The sequence below is a fragment of the Mustelus asterias genome, chromosome 12, assembly GCF_964213995.1.
Source record: "Mustelus asterias chromosome 12, sMusAst1.hap1.1, whole genome shotgun sequence".
Lineage (NCBI taxonomy): Eukaryota > Metazoa > Chordata > Chondrichthyes > Carcharhiniformes > Triakidae > Mustelus > Mustelus asterias.
The window spans coordinates 51,495,600-51,515,035 of record NC_135812.1 but is presented as its reverse complement, the minus strand read 5'-3'; the positions used below and the strand labels follow the sequence as shown (position 1 = coordinate 51,515,035).

At 46.2% G+C, this 19,436-nt stretch overlaps 1 protein-coding gene across 3 annotated transcripts in view; it reads left to right on the top strand.

Annotated features, from left to right (window-relative positions):
• The first annotated feature begins 2,411 nt into the window (after positions 1-2,411).
• Positions 2,412-19,436, top strand: part of LOC144501450 (phosphorylase b kinase gamma catalytic chain, skeletal muscle/heart isoform-like) — a 146,016-nt gene continuing 128,991 nt past the window's right edge. The window contains exons 1-3 of one of the 3 annotated variants that reach the window (XM_078225222.1): positions 2,412-2,619; positions 3,790-3,879; positions 18,303-18,456. In XM_078225222.1, coding sequence (XP_078081348.1) covers positions 18,374-18,456 — 83 coding nt within the window. In that variant the 5' untranslated portion in view covers positions 2,412-2,619; positions 3,790-3,879; positions 18,303-18,373. Of the gene's footprint in view, positions 2,620-3,584; positions 3,619-3,789; positions 3,880-18,302; positions 18,457-19,436 lie in introns of those variants that run through there. The other 2 variants (XM_078225224.1, XM_078225223.1) reach the window with 2 other exon arrangements.

Genomic DNA, 19,436 nt, shown 5'->3' with positions numbered 1-19,436 from the left:
CATCTTCAGGAGTATTCTTTGTAGATTTAGTGGTTAGTCCTCTGTAGGGCGGCACGGTAGCGCAGTGGTTAGCACTGCTGCTTCACAGCTCCTGGGTTCGATTCCCGGCTCGGGTCACTGTCTGTGTAGAGTTTGCACATTCTCCTCGTGTCTGCGTGGGTTTCCTCCGGGTGCTCCGGTTTCCTCCCACAGTCCAAAGATGTGCGGGTTAGGTTGATTGGCCAGGTTAAAAATTGCCCCTTAGAGTCCTAAGATGTGTAGGTCAGAGGGATTAGCGGGTCAATATATGGGGGTGGGGCCTGGGTGGGATTGTGGTCGGTGCGGACTCGATGGGCCGAATGGCCTCCTTCTGCAATCCTTTCTTTTTTACTATCCAGATAAGGCTTTGGGTTAAAAGCTGTGAGCTGTAGCAGAGTGCAGCTGCTGTCTCTGCTTATTCTCCCACTGCCTGTTCTTTTATACCTGTGATGACATATCCTCATCCCCTACAGTATGATTAGTCCTCAGGTTATCAAAACATCAATTCAAGCTAATAGGTTGCTGGCATCCAAGTGCCTAATTTAAACTGATAAGCTGAATTCAAAAAATAATCAAACTGGGACAGTTGCCAAGGCAGCCCTGCTGGTTTTTTGCCTCTGGTTCAAATGTTTCAGTCTGTGTACTGGCACATAGAATCCCTACAGTACAGAAGGAGGCCATTTGGCCCATCGAGTCTGTGCTGACCACAATCCCACCAGGCCCAAGTTCTCTAACCCTCATTTACCATGCTAATCCCCCTGACACCCGGGTCAATTTATCATGGCCAATCAACCTAACACGCACAACTTTGGACTGTGGGAGGAAACCGGAGCATCAGGAGGAAACCCACAAAGACATGGGGAGAATGTGCAAACTCCACATAGACAGTGACCCGAGGCCGGAATTGAACCTGGGTCCCTGGTGCTGTGACACAGCAGTGTTAACCACTGTGCCACCATGCCGCCCTGCACCATATGCAGCTGCATTTTAAAAAACTTTTTAAACACAGAAAAACACCACCTTTTTGAAGGGACATTGCAATTTTACAAACACCAACTTCGCAACACTTCCCATATTCTAATTTTGTGCCTGGGTGTGCTCTGTGCTTTGAACTACTTCTTCCAGTCTTGTGATTAGTTCACTAATTTTAAACATCCACTCCTCACAATCCAACTCAACTGTTCGGTCACTATCATTGTTGAACATTTCCAAGTTAACATCTCCTGTTATCATAAATCATCCAATAGGGGCGAATATAAACTACACGCTCACCTCATCCATTCTATCTTGTGTAATCGCCTCACTAAATGCTCTCTCTCCCCCCACCCCCGATAGATTTTTGACTTATGCTAACAATTTCTACTATATTAGCTTAAAACTCATGTAAACTTTAAAATACGAAGAACCATCCTGTCTGGGACAGAATAGGTTAATTCCCTGCTCATTTCAAAAGTGGCGGAGTAAGTTCTCTCAACTGGACGTCATGACCTCATCGCTTTTTCTTGACAAGCTTCCAAAAGACTCTGTATTGACTTTTTTTTTCAGAAACTAATTTTAACACCTCAACAAGTTTTAATCCAGAGACTTATCCTACACTATTCCCAATCTAAGTTTTAATTTTACATGTTCAATTATGACTACAAGTCTGCTCCCAACCTTGGAAGGATACAGAATCAAATCAACTGTTTGCTGAAATCGTTAACTCTCCTTGCAACTTTCCAGACATAACGTAACACCATTTTGAAATTGATGGAGTTTTTAAATTTCCTTTTCCAAACTGGCAGAGCTCAAATCCCTGTCAAATTCTGATCCTTTCTGTTAAAAATAATTGTGGTCTCCAACCATTTCGAAGACTAAGGAATTTCAAGAATTTATATTCATTCCAATATCTATTTGATCCTAATTCCACATTAATTTCATAATAATGCTGAGTTCCCTGATACCATACCCTTCACAACCACATGATGGCACTGTTGATTATACAATTCCACTCAGGTTGATAGTTTGCTTTTTAACCCTTTCTTCTCAAGACAAGCTTTTGAGATTTCTGTCAGTTTTCTCCGTCTCTTTTCCACTCTTCTCAATTCCTTGGACCCCCCCCTCTGGGAATTTTCCTATGGCTTTTATCTGAAAACACAACTCTTACTTCCTAACTTCTTTTACACTGAGGATTTCTACCAAACTTTCCTCCCCAACAGTTTTAACACTATTTCACTTTTCCTCCTCCAAGGCACAATTTGAATATCTCAGCCGACCATCACCTACCCCTCTAAGTGGTCTTGCCTTACAATATAGACGTGCGGCTGTCAATTAGTTCCGCTGTTGAACAGAATCAGGAATCCATCCCGTGACCTTTCGGGTTCTGTGCGTCTCACAAATTTACATCTCCGCCTGACTGTGCGGCTAATTGCTCTGCCAATGGGCCGGCATCATTAATTCTGTTATCGTGCCCCACTTTAAGTACGGTTTCTTTAACCAGCGATACTGCCTTCACCACCCCAAACGACTGCTCAGATAGGTCAACTTACGGATCGGACAGATGGACACGCTTCTCCTTCTAACTAACCCAGGTGGTAATGTAAATATTCTCAACCTCAGGAGGCAAGTTTCATCGCCAGAGTCTGAGATACTATCCCGTTGTGGGGTGGATTCATTGTGGGGTGGATTGAGATGGCCGGTACTGTCTTTAACTACAGACAATATGAAACTCACGAGGCAGATATCTCTGCATGAAGTTTATTTAAAAACAAAAACACAACAAGCAGCTGTTTAGAGATCACCAAAAGGGTTAAGCAGCTCTGGAATTGAGCAGCAGAATCTCTCCGATGAATTTGATGTATACAATCAAAAACAGATCAATTATTATTATTCCTGCCTTACATTAGCTTAAAATCAAATCATCTTCATTATATACAAGTCAATAATAATAATTGTCATGTACTCCAGCCAATCAGCAATTACCATCCAGCATTATGGTATTCTATTTGTCCATTAAATCCGGACACTACCACCTATTCTGGCTAAGATTAGCTTTCCTGTTCTCATGTTCTCATGGGTTCATCTTTAGGTCACTGTCAAATCAGATAGCCATGCATTCCTGCGTCCGGACGCATTGTCAGCTGATCTGAAGAATGAAAAGCCAATTCATAAATGTTTCACTTTCTGTCCTTGTATAAGACATTGTGATATCAATCTGCTTACTTTAAGATTTTTCAAAAATGTTAATAAACTCTTTTTAGCTGAACCATCATGCCTCTCGGTAATTTGCCTTTGGCTAAATTCATTCAATACTTAAAATACATTTAAAATATCAGCATATACGTTTTAAAATCGTAACTACTTATTTAATTCTCTTATTGCATCCACATGTGCACATTATTTGTTTCATGAGCTTATTATCTCTGCATCTAGAATCATTTAACTCTTTTCTGGTAGTGCTGCCAGTGTCTTAGGTATTCTGTATAAAACTTCATTAGCTGGATAATAATTTCCCACTTCATCCAAGATTGATAGATAGATAGATAGTCAGACCAACAGGCAGACAGAACGTCTGAAGCCGGAGAGGGAAGGACAGAGACAGACAGACAGACAGACTGACAGGTAGGTAGTTAGGTAGATAGATAGACAGACAGACAGACAGACAGACAGACAGACAAGTAGATAGATCGATAAATGGATAGACAGACAGAGAATTAAACAAATCTGATGAGCACTGAAATCTGTGTGTGAGCATCTGATGGGCACTGAAATATGTGTGTGGATCTGTTCCAGTTCCTCAGCTGTCATTGGAGGCATTTGGAGTCGCAGATCTGTGCTGAGCACTGAGTCCGGGACTGGACGGGACTGGACGGGACTGGGAAGGTAAGAAACAGCAGGAACCCTGACCCTCGGTGTGCAGGCCGGTGGCAGAATGAGAACATTTGTAACCTCAATTCACCAAAGCCCTCCACCTGCCTTTTTCTCTCTCACACACTCTTTCTCTCTCTCACAGACACACACTCTCTCTCTTATGCACACACTCTCTCTTACGCACACACTCACACACACTCTCTCTTACGCACACACTCACATTCTCTCACGCAAACACTCTCTCACGCACACACTCTTCCACGCGGACACTCTTCCACGCGGACACTCATACATTCTCTCTCCCACACACACACTCTCTCTCTCTCTCACACACAGACTCTCTCTCTCTCTCACACACAGACTCTCTCACACACACACACACACACTCATACATTCTCTCTCTCACACACAGACTCTCTCACACACACACACACACACGCTCTCTCTCTCACACACAGACTCTCTCACACACACACACACACACGCTCTCTCTCTCACACACAGACTCTCTCACACACACACACACACACTCTCTCTCTCTCTCACACACAGACTCTCTCACACACACACACACACACGCTCTCTCTCTCACACACAGACTCTCTCACACACACACACACACACTCTCTCTCTCTCTCACACACAGACTCTCTCACACACACACACACACACGCTCTCTCTCTCACACACAGACTCTCTCACACACACACACACACACACTCTCTCTCTCTCTCACACACAGACTCTCTCACACACACACACACACACGCTCTCTCTCTCACACACAGACTCTCTCACACACACACACACACGCTCTCTCTCTCTCACACACTCTCAGAATCCTACAGTGCAGAAGGAGGCCATTCGGCCCATCGAGTCTGCATGGACCACAATCCCACCCAGGCCTTATCCCCATAACCCCATGCATTTACCCTAACTAGTCCCCGAGACAGTGAGGGGAAATTTAACATGGCCAATCTTTGGAAATGTGGGGTAATGCATTTTGAAAGGTCTAATACAAATAGGAAATATGCAGTAAATGGCAGAACCCTTAAGAGTATTAATAGGCAGAGGGATCTGGGTGTACAGGTACACAGGTCACTGAAAGTGGCAACGCAGGTGGAGAAGGTAGTCAAGAAGGCATACCGCATGCTTGCCTTCGTTGGCCGGAGCATTGAGTTTAAAACTTGGCAAGTTATGTTGACGCTTTATAGAACCTTAGTGAGGCCGCACTTGGAATATAGTGTTCAATTCTGGTTGCCACACTACCAGAAAGATGTGGAGGCTTTGGAGAGGGTACAGAAAAGATTTACCAGGATGTTGCCTGGTATAGAGGGCATTAGCTATGAGGAGAGGTTGGGGAAACTTGGTTTGTTCTCACTGGAGCGACGGAGGTTGAGGGGAGACCTGATCGAAGTCTACAAGATTATGAGAGACATGGACAGAGTGGATAGTCAGAAGCTTTTTCCCAGGATGGAAGAGTCAATTACTAGGAGGCATAGGTTTAAGGTGCGAGGGCAAGGTTTAAAGGAGATGTACGAGGCAGGTTTTTTTTATACAGAGGGGTGGTGGGTGCCTGGAACTCGCTGCTGGGGGAGGTAGTGGAAGCGGATACAATAGTGACTTTTAAGGAGCGTCTTGACAAATACATGAATAGGATGGGAATAGAGGGATATGGTCCCTGGAAGAGTAAGGGGTTTTAGTTCAGACGGGCAGCATGGTCGGTGCAGACTTGGAGGGCCGAAGGGCCTGTTCCTGTGCTGTAATTTTCTTTGTTTTTTGTTCTTTGATTGTGGGAGGAAACCGGAGCACCCGGTTCCTCCCAGACACGGGGAGAACTCCACACAGACAGTGACCCAAGCGGGGAATCAAACCCGGGACCCTGGCACTGGGTGAGGCTGGTAGTCATGATGTGGAGATGCCGGCGTTGGACTGGGATGAACACAGTAAGAGTTTTAACAACACCAGGTTAAAGTCCAACAGGTTTATTTGGTAACAAATACCATTAGCTGTACCATTATTCTGTAACTTGATTTTTGTGTCTCTGTGCCCTGTTTGAGAGCACATTTCCACTCCATCTGACGAAGGAGCAGCGCTCCGAAAGCTAATGGTATTTGCTACCAAATAAACCTGTTGGACTTTAACCTGGTGTTGTTAAAACTCTTACTGGGTGAGGCAGCAGTGCTAACCACTGAGACACCGTGCCGCCCTTGTCTGTTAATTCTTTTTTCTACTTTCTTCTTTGGTACCTTAGCTATCTAGACGAGGCTTTGAGCTAAGAGCTGTTAGGTGGCAGTTGCTCGCTCCTTTTGTCCCACTGCCCCCCTTCCTCCTTGAATCTGATACTATTTCTAATTTCCCTTCTGAGCCATGGTTTGGCCACAATTCCCTTACCACTCTTGCGCCGAACAGGAATAAACAAATTCTGAAGTTCACCTATTCGTTCTTTAAATGCCTACCTGTCCACTGTCTTTCCTTTCAGTAATGTTTCCCAATCTATCATGGCCAATTCATACAATCATAGTTACCATAGAACCATAGAAAATTACAGCTCAGAAACAGGCCTTTTGGCCCTTCTTCTCTGTGCCGAACCATTTTTTGCCTAGTCCCACTGACCTGCACCTGGACCATATCCCTCCACACCCCTCTCATCCATGAACCCATCCAAGTTTTTCTTAAATGTTAAAAGTGACCCCGCATTTACCACTTTATCCGGCAGCTCATTCCACACTCCCACCACTCTCTGCGTGAAGAGATTCCCTTTAATAATCCCTTTAAACTTTTCTTCATTAAGATTCAAGACTCTGGTCTCAAAATCAACGACATCACTATCCACCTTGTCAAAGAATTCTACCATTTTATGGTCACTTGTCCCTAAAGGTTCTCTCACTCGATTGCCAACTAATCCTTTCTCATTGCACGACACCCAGTCCAAAATGTCTGTTGGTTCCTCAACGGATTGCTCCAGTAAACCATCCCATCTGCACTCCAGAAATTCCTCCTCTATTGTACTGTGACTAATTTGACTCTCCCAATCTATATGCAGATTAAAGTCACCCATAATCACAGATGTTCCTTTAACACATACATCTCTGATTTCCTGTCAAATGCTTTTCCCAACATTACCACTACAATTTGTTGGTCTGTATACCACCCCCACCAATGTTCTCTGTCCCCTGTTGTTTCTTAACTCGACATCATCTGTGCTTCCACATCATCTGTGCTAATATATTTTCTCAATATTGAATCAATATCATCTTTAAGGAACAATGCAACTCCACCATCTTTTCCTTTCTGTCTGTCCTTCCTAAACACTGAATAGCCCTCAATGCTTAGTTCCCACCCTTGCTCACCTTGGAGACATGACTACATAATGCCAACTATATCATACCCCTTTACATTTATCTGTGCATCTTACTCATTTTGAATACTCTAAGCATTCAGGTACAAAAACTCAAGGTGGGCACTTTTAACATTTCTTGTCTCTTTCCTACTATTTTGTACTCTGTCCTCATCTGACTCTGGCCCATGATTTCTCTGCCTATCACTTTCCTTATTCTCCTTACTGTCTTTTCCTCTTGTTCTTAATTCCCCCTGCTCTGAATCCTTGCAAAGGTTCTAATGCTCCTGCCATATTAGTTTAAACCGTCCCCAACCACTCTAGCAAGTACTTAGCCAAGGACATCAGTCCTGTACTCATCCTGTCCATACACCTCATAATCTTATACACCTCAATCATGTCCCCTCTCAGCCTTCTCTGCTCTAGATAAAATGATCTAAGCCTTTCCAGTATCTCCTGACAGCTCAAATACTCCATCCTGGGCAACATCCTGGTGAATCACCTTTGTACCCCCTCTAGTGCTACCACATCTTTCCTATAGAGAGGTGATCAGAACAGCACACTGTACTCCAGCTGTGGCCTAACCAACATTCTGTACAGCTCCAGAATTACATAGAAACATAGAAAAACTACAGCACAAAACAGGTCCTGCGACCCCACAAGTTGTGCCGAACATATCCCTACCTTTTAGGCCTATCTATAACCCTCCATCCTATTAAGTCCCATGTACTCATCCAGGAGTCTCTTAAAAGACCCTATTGAGTTTGCCTCCACCACCACTGACGGCAGCCAATTCCACTCGCCCACCACTCTCTGTGTGAAAAACTTCCCCCGAACATTTCCCCTGTACCTACACCCAGCACCTTAAACCTGTGTCCTCTCGTAGCAGTCATTTCCACCCTGGGAAAAAGCCTCTGAGAGTCCACCCGATCTATGCCTCTCAACATCTTGTATACCTCTATTAGGTCTCTTCTCATTCTACGTCTCTCCAAGGAGAAAAGACCGAGCTCCCTCAGCCTATCCTCATAAGGCATGCCACTCAATCCAGGCAACATCCTTGTAAATCTCCTCTGCGCCCTTTCAATCTTTTCCACATCTTTCCTGTAATGAGGCGACCAGAACTGAGCACAGTACTCCAAGTGGGGTCTGACTAGGGTCTTATATAGCTGCATCATTATCCCCAGACTCCTAAACTCAAACCCTCGATTGATAAAGGCCAGCACACCATACGCCTTCTTAACCACCTCCTCCACCTGCGAGGCCGATTTTAGAGTCCTATGGACCCGGACCCCAAGGTCCTTCTGATCCTCTACAGTACTAAGAGTCTTTCCCTTTATATTGTACTCCTTCATCCCATTTGACCTGCCAAAATGGGCTATGACGCATTTATCTGGGTTGAAGTCCATCTGCCACTTCTCCGCCCAGTCTTGCATCCTATCTATGTCCGTCTGTAACTTCTGACATCCCTCCAGACTATCCACAACCCCACCAACCTTCGTGTCGTCGGCAAACTTACCAACCCATCCCTCCGCTTCCTCATCCAGGTCATTTATGAAAATGATAAACAGCAAGGGTCCCAGAACAGATCCCTGGGGCACACCACTAATGACGGACCTCCATTTAGAAAAAGACTCATCTATACACACTCTCTGCCTCCTTTGGGCAAGCCAGTTCTGGATCCACAGGGCAGCAGCCCCTTGGATCCCATGCCCTCTCACTTTTTCTAGAAGCCTTGCATGGGGGACCTTATCGAACGTCTTGCTAAAATCCATATAAACCACATCTACCGCTTTCCCTTCGTCAATGTGTTTAGTCACATTTTCGAAGAACTCCACCAGGCTCGTAAGGCACGATCTGCCTTTGACAAAGCCATGCTGAGTATTCTTGAGCATACTAAACCTCTCTAAATGCTCATAAATCTTGTCCCTCAGGATCTTCTCCATCAGCTTACCAACAACTGAGGTTAGACTCACCAGTCGGTAATTTCCTGGGCTATCCTTATTCCCCTTCTTGAAAATATGAACCGCATCCGCAATCCTCCAATCCTCCGGCACCTCTCCCGTCTCCATCGACGACGCAAAGATCATCGCCAGAGGTTCTGCAATCTCTTCCCTCGCCTCCCACAGTAACCTGGGGTACATCCCATCCGGACCCGGCGACTTATCTATCTTGATGCCATTCAAAGATTCCAGCACAACCTCTTTGTTAATGTCCACATACTCAATCTTTTCAGTCCACCGCAAGCCCACAGTACATCCACCCATGTCCTTCTCCTCTGTGAAAACCGAGGCAAAATACTCATTAAGCACCTCTGCCATTTCTACTGGTTCCGTACAACTTTCCCGCCTTAACCTTTTATAGGCCCTATTCCTTCACGTCTCATCCTTTTACTCTTCACATATTTATAGAACGCCTTAGGGTTTTCCTTAATCCTATCTGCCAAAGCCTTCTCATGACCCCTTCTGGCTCTCCTAATTTCCTTCTTTAGTCCCTTCCTACAAGCCGTATACTCATCGAGATCCCTATCTTCACCAAGCTCTCTGAACCTTTTGTACGCTTTCCTTTTCTTCTCGACTAGGTCCCGCACAGCTTTCGTGCACCACGGTTCCTTTAACCTACCAACACCTCCCTGTCAGCTCGGAACATTGTCCTGGAGAACCCTAGACAGACATTCCTTGAAAAACTGCCACCTCTGTTCAGTACATTTCCCCGAGAATACCTCCTTCCAATTTACTCCTCTAATTTGCTGCCTTATGTCTTCATATTTCCCCTTACTCCATATAAACGCTTTCCTAGCTTGCCTGATCCTCTCTCTTTCCAATGCAAGCATAAAGGAGATAGAGTTATGATCGCTATCCCCAAGATGCTCTCCCACTGAGAGATCTGACACCTGTCCAGGTTCATTGGTCAGTCTCTGATCAAGTACAGCCTCTCCTCTTGTAGGCTTGTCCACATGCTGTGTCAGGAAACCCTCCTGACCACACCTAACGAACTCCTCCCCATCCAATCCCCTTACCCTAGGAATATTCCAATCTATGTTTGGGAAATTAAAGTCTCCCATCACAACAACTCTGCTATTGTTGCATCTCTCCAGGATCTGTTTCCCTATCTGCTCCTCCACCTCCCTGTTACTATTGGGCGGCCTATAGAAAATTCCCAGCAAAGTGATTGACCCCTTCCCACTCCGAACTTCCACCCACAGAGACTCTGTAGACAATCCCTCCACAGCATACACTTTCTCTACAGCTGTGACACTATCCCTGATCAGCAGTGCCACTCCACTCCCTCTCTTGCCTCCCTCCCTGTCCTTCCTGAAACATCTGAATCCCGGCACCTGGAGTATCCAGTCCTGTCCCTGAGACCTCCAAGTCTCCGTTATGGCCACCACATCACACTTCCAGGCATCGATCCACACTCTGAGCTCATCCCCTTTATTCACTATACTCCTGGCATTCAAGTAAACACATCTCAATCCTTTGGTCTGAGCTCTTCCCTTCTCTATCCCCCGTCTATCTTCCCTCCTGCAATGTCTATAACCCTTCTCTGTTTGCGAGTTAACTTCCTCGCTCCCAGTCACCTCGTCTTGATCCCGTCCCCTCAACCTAACTAGTTTAAACTCTCCCCAGTAGCGTTAGCCAACCTTCCCGCCAGGATATTGGTCCCCCTGGGATTCAAGTGCCACCCGTTTTTTGTGTACAGGTCACACCTGCCCCTAAAGAGGTCCCAATGGTCCAGGAACCTGAATCCCTGCCCCCTGCACCAGTCCCTCAGCCACACATTCATCCTCCACCTCACTCCATTCCTGCCCTCGCCTTCCCGTGGCACAGGCAGCAATCCTGATACTGACCTTGCTTTCCTCCTTCTCAGCTGTCTCCCTAATTCCCTATACTCTCTTTTCATGACCCCTTCCCCCTTCCTACCCACATCAGCGGTACCAATATGTACCGCTACCTCTGGCTCCTCTCCCTCCCACCTCAGGATTTCTGGGACTCGCCCAGCGACATCCTGGATCCCGGCCCCAGGGAGGCAGACCACCATCCGAGACTCCCGCCTGCCTCCGCAAAAACGCCTGTCCGACCCCCTTACTGTCGAATCCCCGATTAATACCGCCTCCCTCCTCTTTTCCTTAGCCCTCTGAGTTACAGGGCCAGACTCCACTCCGGAGACACGGCCACTGCTGCTTCCCCCAGGCGGGCTGTCCCCTCCAGCAGTACTCAGGCAGGAGTACTTGTTGTGTAGGGGCACATCCACCGGGGTGCTCTCAATCACCCGAGCTTTACCCTTCCTGGCCGTCACCCACTTGGCCTCCACCCGTGGCCCTGGTGTGACCACCTGATGATAGCTCTTGTCTATCACCTCCTCATTCTCCCTTAACAGCCTAAGATCCTTGAGCTGCAGTTCCGGCTCCTTAACACGGTCCCTCAGGAACCGCTCGACACACCCCTCACAGATGTGGATGTCCGGGAGGCCAGGTGCCTCCAGGACCTCCCACATCCTACACTGGGAACAACACACTGGCTTCACACTCATATTTGACCCTTTATACCAAGGTACACAGAGAAAAGTAAATAAGAATTAAAAACTCACCCCTGCTCGCCCTTTCCCCCGAAGCCCTGTGAGCCAAAGCCCTTACAGCTCACACTCTGCTTCCCACTCACTCACTCCGCTGCCTGCTGCCCGCTCCCCACTCCCAACGCTGCCCTCTGTACACTGCGGCCTCCCTTTTAAACCTCCCACGCACTTAAAAAAAAACCTTCCCAGACTTCCTTATTGAGTTTTTTGAGAAAGTGACCAAGGAGGTGGATGGGGGCAAGGCAGTGGACGTGGTATATATGGATTTTAGTAAGGCGTTTGATAAGGTTCACCATGGTAGGCTTCTGCAGAAAATGCAGATGTATGGGATTGGGGGTGATCTAGGAAATTGGATCAGGAATTGGCTAGCGGATAGGAAACAGAGGGTGGTGGTTGATAGTAAATATTCATCATGGAGTGCGGTTACAAGTGGTGTACCTCAGGGATCTGTTTTGGGGCCACTGCTGTTTGTAATATTTATTAATGATCTGGATGAGGGTATAGTTGGGTGGATTAGCAAATTTGCTGATGACACCAAAGTCGGTGGTGTGGTAGACAGTGAGGAAGGGTGTCGTAGTTTGCAGGAAGACTTAGACAGGTTGCAAAGTTGGGCCGAGAGGTGGCGGATGGAGTTTAATGCGGAGAAGTGTGAGGTAATTCACTTTGGTAGGAATAACAGATGTGTTGAGTATAGGGCTAACGGGAGGACTTTGAATAGTGTGGAGGAGCAGAGGGATCTAGGTGTATGTGTGCATAGATCCCTGAAAGTTGGGAATCAAGTAGATAAGGTTGTTAAGAAGGCATATGGTGTCTTGGCGTTTATTGGTAGGGGGATTGAATTTAGGAGTCGTAGCGTTATGTTGCAACTGTACACAACTCTGGTGCGGCCGCACTTGGAGTACTGTGTGCAGTTCTGGTCCCCACATTACAGGAAGGATGTGGAGGCTTTGGAGAGGGTGCAGAGGAGGTTTACCAGGATGTTGCCTGGTATGGAGGGGAGATCCTATGAGGAGAGGCTGAGGGATTTGGGATTGTTTTCGCTGGAAAGGCGGCGGCTAAGAGGGGATCTTATTGAAACATATAAGATGATTAGAGGTTTAGATAGGGTGGATAGTGATAGCCTTTTTCCTCTGATGGAGAAATCCAGCACGAGGGGGCATGGCTTTAAATTGAGGGGGGGTAGTTATAGAACCGATGTCAGGGGTAGGTTCTTTACCCAGAGGGTGGTGAGGGATTGGAATGCCCTGCCAGCATCAGTAGTAAATGCGCCTAGTTTGGGGGCGTTTAAGAGATCCGTAGATAGGTTCATGGACGAAAAGAAATTGGTTTAGGTTGGAGGGTCACAGTTTTTTTTTAAACTGGTCGGTGCAACATCGTGGGCCGAAGGGCCTGTTCTGCACTGTAATGTTCTATGTTCTATGTTCTACTTAGCGGCCCACTTCCGGTTTTCAGTTTAAAATTAAGAAAAGAAAAAAACTACTCAAAAAAATAAAGGCAAAAAACACACTAAATAAATAAATAAATCTCTCACCAGCACTCCTGCCACACAAATCACTCCCCCTCTGCTTGCTCCAGTGGAACATTGAGGGTGATCCTCCCAGGTAACTGACTTTTAAAGTAAAAAAAAAACCTTCCCAGACTCCTGAGCGGCCCACTTCCGGTTTACCTCCTTGTTCTTGTATTCTATGCCACGACTGATAAAAACAAATGTTCCATATACCTTCTTAACTATCCTATTCACCTGCTCTGCCGCCTCCAGGGATCTGTGAATGTCCATCTGTTCCTCTGAGCTTCCTGCCATTCATTAAACACTGCCTTATTTTGTTACTTCTTCCAAAGTGCATCACCTCACAGTTATCACGGTTAAATACCATCTGCCACTGCTCCGCCCATCTGACCAACCCATCTATATCTTCCTGCAACCTACGACCATCTTCTTCACTATTAACCACGCTACCACCCAAACTTGTTTATCATTTTCATCAACATAATTTATGTATAGAACAAACAATAAGGGTCCCAGTACTGATCCTTGTGGTACACCACTGGACACCAGCCTCCAGTCACTCAAACAGACTTCTATCACCACCCTTCGTGTCTTATTCCTAAGTTAGTTTTGAATCCACCTCGGCAGTTTATTTGAATTCCATGTGCTTTGGGATGGTGAAGGATCTTGTGTATGCGTAGTCCTGTTTGCTTCAGTCTATGTAAAGACTTCATTTTTAGATATTTCTGCCTGTGCACAATTACATTTAATTGCTAGACTATAGGGGTTAACTAACTCTGTTAGGCTGAACAATTGTAGCTGGCTTGATTACATGTAGAATCAGAAGGCATGATGGGTTAGCTAAAAATTGACTGCATTCCTGAGGGGTACACAACGCAGGCAAACAACAGATAACAGCAGCTGCAAGGATTGTTTTTCTAGATGGAGACAGCCTGCAAAACATTTTCAATTATGAGATAAGGATTGGAATATAGTTTGGATTTTAGTGTGTGTATTTTCAGTGTGTTCAAGTTCAGTTCAGTCCAAGGGCCTGACTGAGAAGCCAGTCTCCAAGTTCGCTTTTCTTTTGCTTCTGCCATGTTAATTTTTTTAAGCTCTTTTCAATAAAAGAAAACCATTTTAAAATTGGTATCAGTGCTGTCCTCTCATCTCTTCAAATGAATGTATAAACCCAACAGATGGCACAGCGGTTAGCACTTCCGCCTCACAGCCCCAGGGACCCAGGTTCAATTCTGGCCTCAGGTCACTGTGTGTGTGGAGTTTGTGCGTTCTTCCTGTGTCTGCGTGGGCTTCCTCCGGGTGCTCCGGTTTCCTCGCACTTTCCAAATATGTGCAGGTTAGGTTGATTGGCCAAGGTGAATTGTCCCTTAGTGTCCAAAGATGTGTAGGTTACTGGGATTAGTGGGATGTGTTCATACGGTTAAGGGCATTAGGCTGAAGGGGGTGGGCCTGGGGAAGATTATCTGTCAGAGAGTCAGTGCAGACTCAATGGGCCGAATGGCTTCCTTTTACATTGTAAGGATTCTATGATTCAACCTTCTCAATCAGTCTACCATGTGGGACCTTGTCAAAGGCTTTGCTAAAATCCATGTAAACTACATCAACTGCACTTCCCTCATCCATACACTCAATCACATTTTTGAAAAATTATATCAAATTTGTTGTTAGGCATGACCTCTCTCTGAAACTCATACTCACTTGTGGAGAGTATTCCGAATTAACTGGGGAAGGGAAGGCCTAGTGGTATTATCATTTGACTATTAATCCAGAAACTCGGCTAATGTTCTGGGGACGTGGGTTCAAATCCTGCCACGGCAGATAGTAGCATTTGAATTTTAGCAGCTAAAAACGGAGGGAGCTCTGAAGGAGTACAAAGAAAGTAGGAAAGAACTCAAACGGGGAATTAGAAGGGCAAAAAGGGGTCATGAAATGTCCTTGGCAGACAGGATTAAGGAGAATCCCAAGGCATTTTATTCATACGTAGGAACAAAAGGGTTGTCAGGGAAAAAATCGGACCTCTCAGGGACAAAAGTGGGGAATTATGCTTGGAGCCCAAAGAAGTAGGGGAGATCCTAAATGAATACTTTGCGTCGGTATTCACAAAGGAGAGGGATGTGTTGACTGGGGGTGTCTCGGAGGGGAGTGTTGAACCGTTGGAGAAAATCTCCATTACAAGGGAGGAAGTGTTAGGTTTGTTAGAGAATATAAAGACTGACAAATCCCCAGGGCCTGATGGAATCTATCCAAGGCTGCTCAGGGAGACGAGAGATGAAATCGCTGGGCCTCTGACGCAAATCTTTTGTCTCGTCACTGGGCACAGGTGAGGTCCCAGAGGATTGGAGGATAGCTAATGTGGTCCCGTTATTTAAGAAGGGTAGGAAGGATAACCTGGGTAATTATAGGCTGGTGAGCTTGACATCCGTGGTGGGGAAGTTGTTGGAGAAGATTCTTAGAGATAGGATGTATGTGCATTTAGGAAGGAATAAACTCATTAACGATAGTCAGCATGGTTTTGTGAGAGGGAGGTCATGCCTCACTAACCTGGTGGAGCTTTTTGAAGAAGTGACCAGAATGGTTGACGAGGGCAGAATGGTTGACGAGGGAAGGGCCGTGGATGTCGTCTATATGGACTTTAGTAAAGCGTTTGACAAAGTCCCTCATGGTAGGCTGGTGAAAAAGGTTGGATCTCATGGGATAAAGGGGGACGTGGCTAGATGGGTGGAGAACTGGCTTGGTCACAGAAGACAGAGGGTGGTAGTGGAAGGGTCTTTTTCCGGCTGGAGGCCTGTGACTAGTGATGTTCCGCAGGGCTCTGTATTGGGACCTCTGCTGTTTGTGATTTATATAAACGATCTGGAAGAAGGTGTAACTGGGGTGATCAGTAAGTTTGCGGACGACACAAAATTGGCAGGACTTGCAGATAGTGAGGAGCATTGTCAGAAGCTACAGAAGGATATAGATAGGCTGGAAATTTGGGCAAAGAAATGGCAGATGGAGTTCAATCCTGATAAATGCGAAGTGATGCATTTTGGTAGAAATAATGTAGGGAGGAGCTATACGATAAATGGCAGAACCATAAAGGGTGTAGATACGCAGAGGGACCTGGGTGTGCAAGTCCACAGATCCTTGAAGGTGACGTCACAGGTGGAGAAGGTGGTGAAGAAGGCATATGGCATGCTTGCCTTTATAGGACGGGGCATAGAGTATAAAAGTTGGGGTCTGATGTTGCAGATGTATAGAACGTTGGTTCGGCCGCATTTGGAATACCACACCCAGTTCTGGTCACCACACTACCGGAAGGACGTGGAGGCTTTAGCGAGAGTGCAGAGGAGGTTTACCAGGATGTTGCCTGGTATGGAAGGGCTTAGTTATGAGGAGAGATTGGGTAAACTGGGGTTGTTCTCCCTGGAAAGACGGAGGATGAGGGGTGACCTAACAGAGGTGTATAAAATTATGAACGGGTTAGATAGGGTGGATGGTGGGAAGCTTTTTCCCAGGTCGGTGGTGACGTTCACGAGGGGTCATAGGTTCAAGGTGAAGCGGGGGAGGTTTAACACAGATATCAGAAGGATGTATTTGACGCAGAGGGTGGTGGGGGCCTGGAATGCGCTGCCGGGCAAGGTGGTAGAGGCGGACACACTGGGAACGTTTAAGACTTATCTAGACAGCCATATGAACGGAGTGGGAATGGAGGGATACAAAAGAATGGTCCAGTTTGGACCAGGGAGCAGCACGGGCTTGGAGGGCCGAAGGACCTGTTCCTGTGCTGTATTGTTCTTTGTTCTAACCTATGCATTTCCAGGTGGACATTACTTTTCTCCTTCAGAACTTTCTCCAATCATTCCCCTACCACTGATGTGAGACTCACCGGTCTGTCATTTCCTGGTTCGTCTCTACCACCCTTCTTGAAAAGTGGAAACACATTCGTCATCCTCCAGTCCTCTGGCACTTCACCCACTTCTTCCTGTGTTCACCCCAGTCCAACACCGGCATCTCCACATCATGACTTCTCCCATGGCCAGAGAGGAATTACAATTTTGCATCAGAACCCCTGCAATTTCCTACCTTGCCTCCAACAGCAGCCTGGGATGCAATTCAACTGGACCTGGGTCACATGTACATATACAGCCTTATTTCCATCCTCTGTCAGGACTTTTGCCCCTTTCCAACAAAGAACAAAGAACAGTACAGCACAGGAAACAGGCCCTTCGGCCCTCCAAGCCTGTGCCGCTCCTTGGTCCAAGTAGACCAATCGTTTGTATCCCTCCATTCCCAGGCTGCTCATGTGACTATCCAGGTAAGTCTTAAACGATGTCAGCGTGCCTGCCTCCACCACCCTACTTGGCAGCGCATTCCAGGCCCCCACCACCCTCTGTGTAAAAAACATCCCTCTAATATCTGAGTTATACTTCGCCCCTCTCACCTTGAGCCCATGACCCCTCGTGAACGTCACTTCTGATCTGGGAAAAAGCTTCCCACCGTTCACCCTATCTATCCCCTTCATAATCTTGTACACTTCTATTAGATCTCCCCTCATTCTCCGTCTTTCCAGGGAGAACAACCCCAGTTTACCCAATCTCTCCTCATAGCTAAGACCCTCCATACCAGGCAACATCCTGGTAAACCTTCTCTGCACTCTCTCTAACGCCTCCACGTCCTTCTGGTAGTGCGGCGACCAGAACTGGACGCAGTACTCCAAATGTGGCCTAACCAGCGTTCTATACAGCTGCATCATCAGACTCCAGCTTTTATACTCTGCACCGCATCCTATAAAGGCAAGCATACCATATGCCTTCTTCACCACCTTCTCCACCTGTGTTGCCACCTTTAAGGATTTGTGGACTTGCACACCTCGGTCCCTTGGTGGGTTACACCTTTCCAGTTCAGGTATTGACATGCACACTCCAATGTCTGATGAGGAAATTCTATGTACTGTTCTCATGTTTTCTTGTGAGATAATGCTGTCACCCACACTGTTGTTATCATTTAACATGCCTGTTCTCTCATCTTTAATAGGTATTGATGCTGTAGTAAGGATATATACACCTGCTGATTAATATTGTAGCTACTCCCATAAAGCAGAGAGCATGACCCGTGAGGAAGAGATGCCAGACTGGGAAGGAGCCCAGGAATTTTATGCCAAATATGACCCAAAGGATATACTCGGCCGGTAATATTTCCAGGCTTTGTTTGTAATTTATTATAATGTTGAAGTTAAATATTTCCCAATGATTGTAAAATCAAATTGTGTCTTCTTACTAAGTTGAGGCAACCATCATTTTTCCAGTAGATAAAAGCAAATTACTGCAGATGTTGGAATCTGAAACAAAAAGTGGTCAAAGCCTTTGACAAAGGGAAATCTGGACTCAAAATATCAGCTCTTTTCTCTCCTTACAGATGCTGCCAGGCCTGCTGAGATTTTCCAGCATTTTCTCTTTTTTTTTTTACGGGCCTGATTCATTTCTCCTTCTGCCTCTTACCAAGTAAATGTTTATCTGAGTGGGAAATACTTGAAACTAAATCAAAACCTGGGGCAAACTTTTCAGGTAGGAAGAACCTGCAGACCGGGAAAAGTGGGAGATGGGGCCCAGATGCAGGCGTCTTACCCCCATTTCCGACATGCCCCATTTTTGCTAGCTGGGGCAAGAGGATCTGTTTAAATATTGTGATCTTAATTTCAAAATTCATGTTCTTTAAACACGGAATGACAGGCTTAAACAGTCAGTGAGATCCTGTACGGAAAGGATGGGTTACATCTTAACAGGAAGGGCACAAATATCCTGGCTGGGAGTTTTGCTAGAGTGTTTCGGCAGGGTTTAAACTAGCGTGGCAGGGGGGGTGGGGATCAAAACCGTAGGTCAGTAAGTACTGAGGCTGGGGTTGAGCTGGGGGCCAGGGCAAGGCTAGCTAAGAAGAAGAGCATTCTGGAGCAGGATGACCTGAGTGCGCCTGGAGGTCTGGAGTGCATCTGCTTCAATGCAAGGAGCGTAACGGGTAAGACAGACGAACTTAGGGCCTTAATGCTTACGTGGAATTTGGATGTGGTTGCGATGACAGAGACATGGTTAAAAGAAGGACAGGACTGGCAGCTGAATATTCCGGGGTATAAGTGTTTTAGGTGAGTCAGAGGAGGGGCTAAAAAAGGTGGGG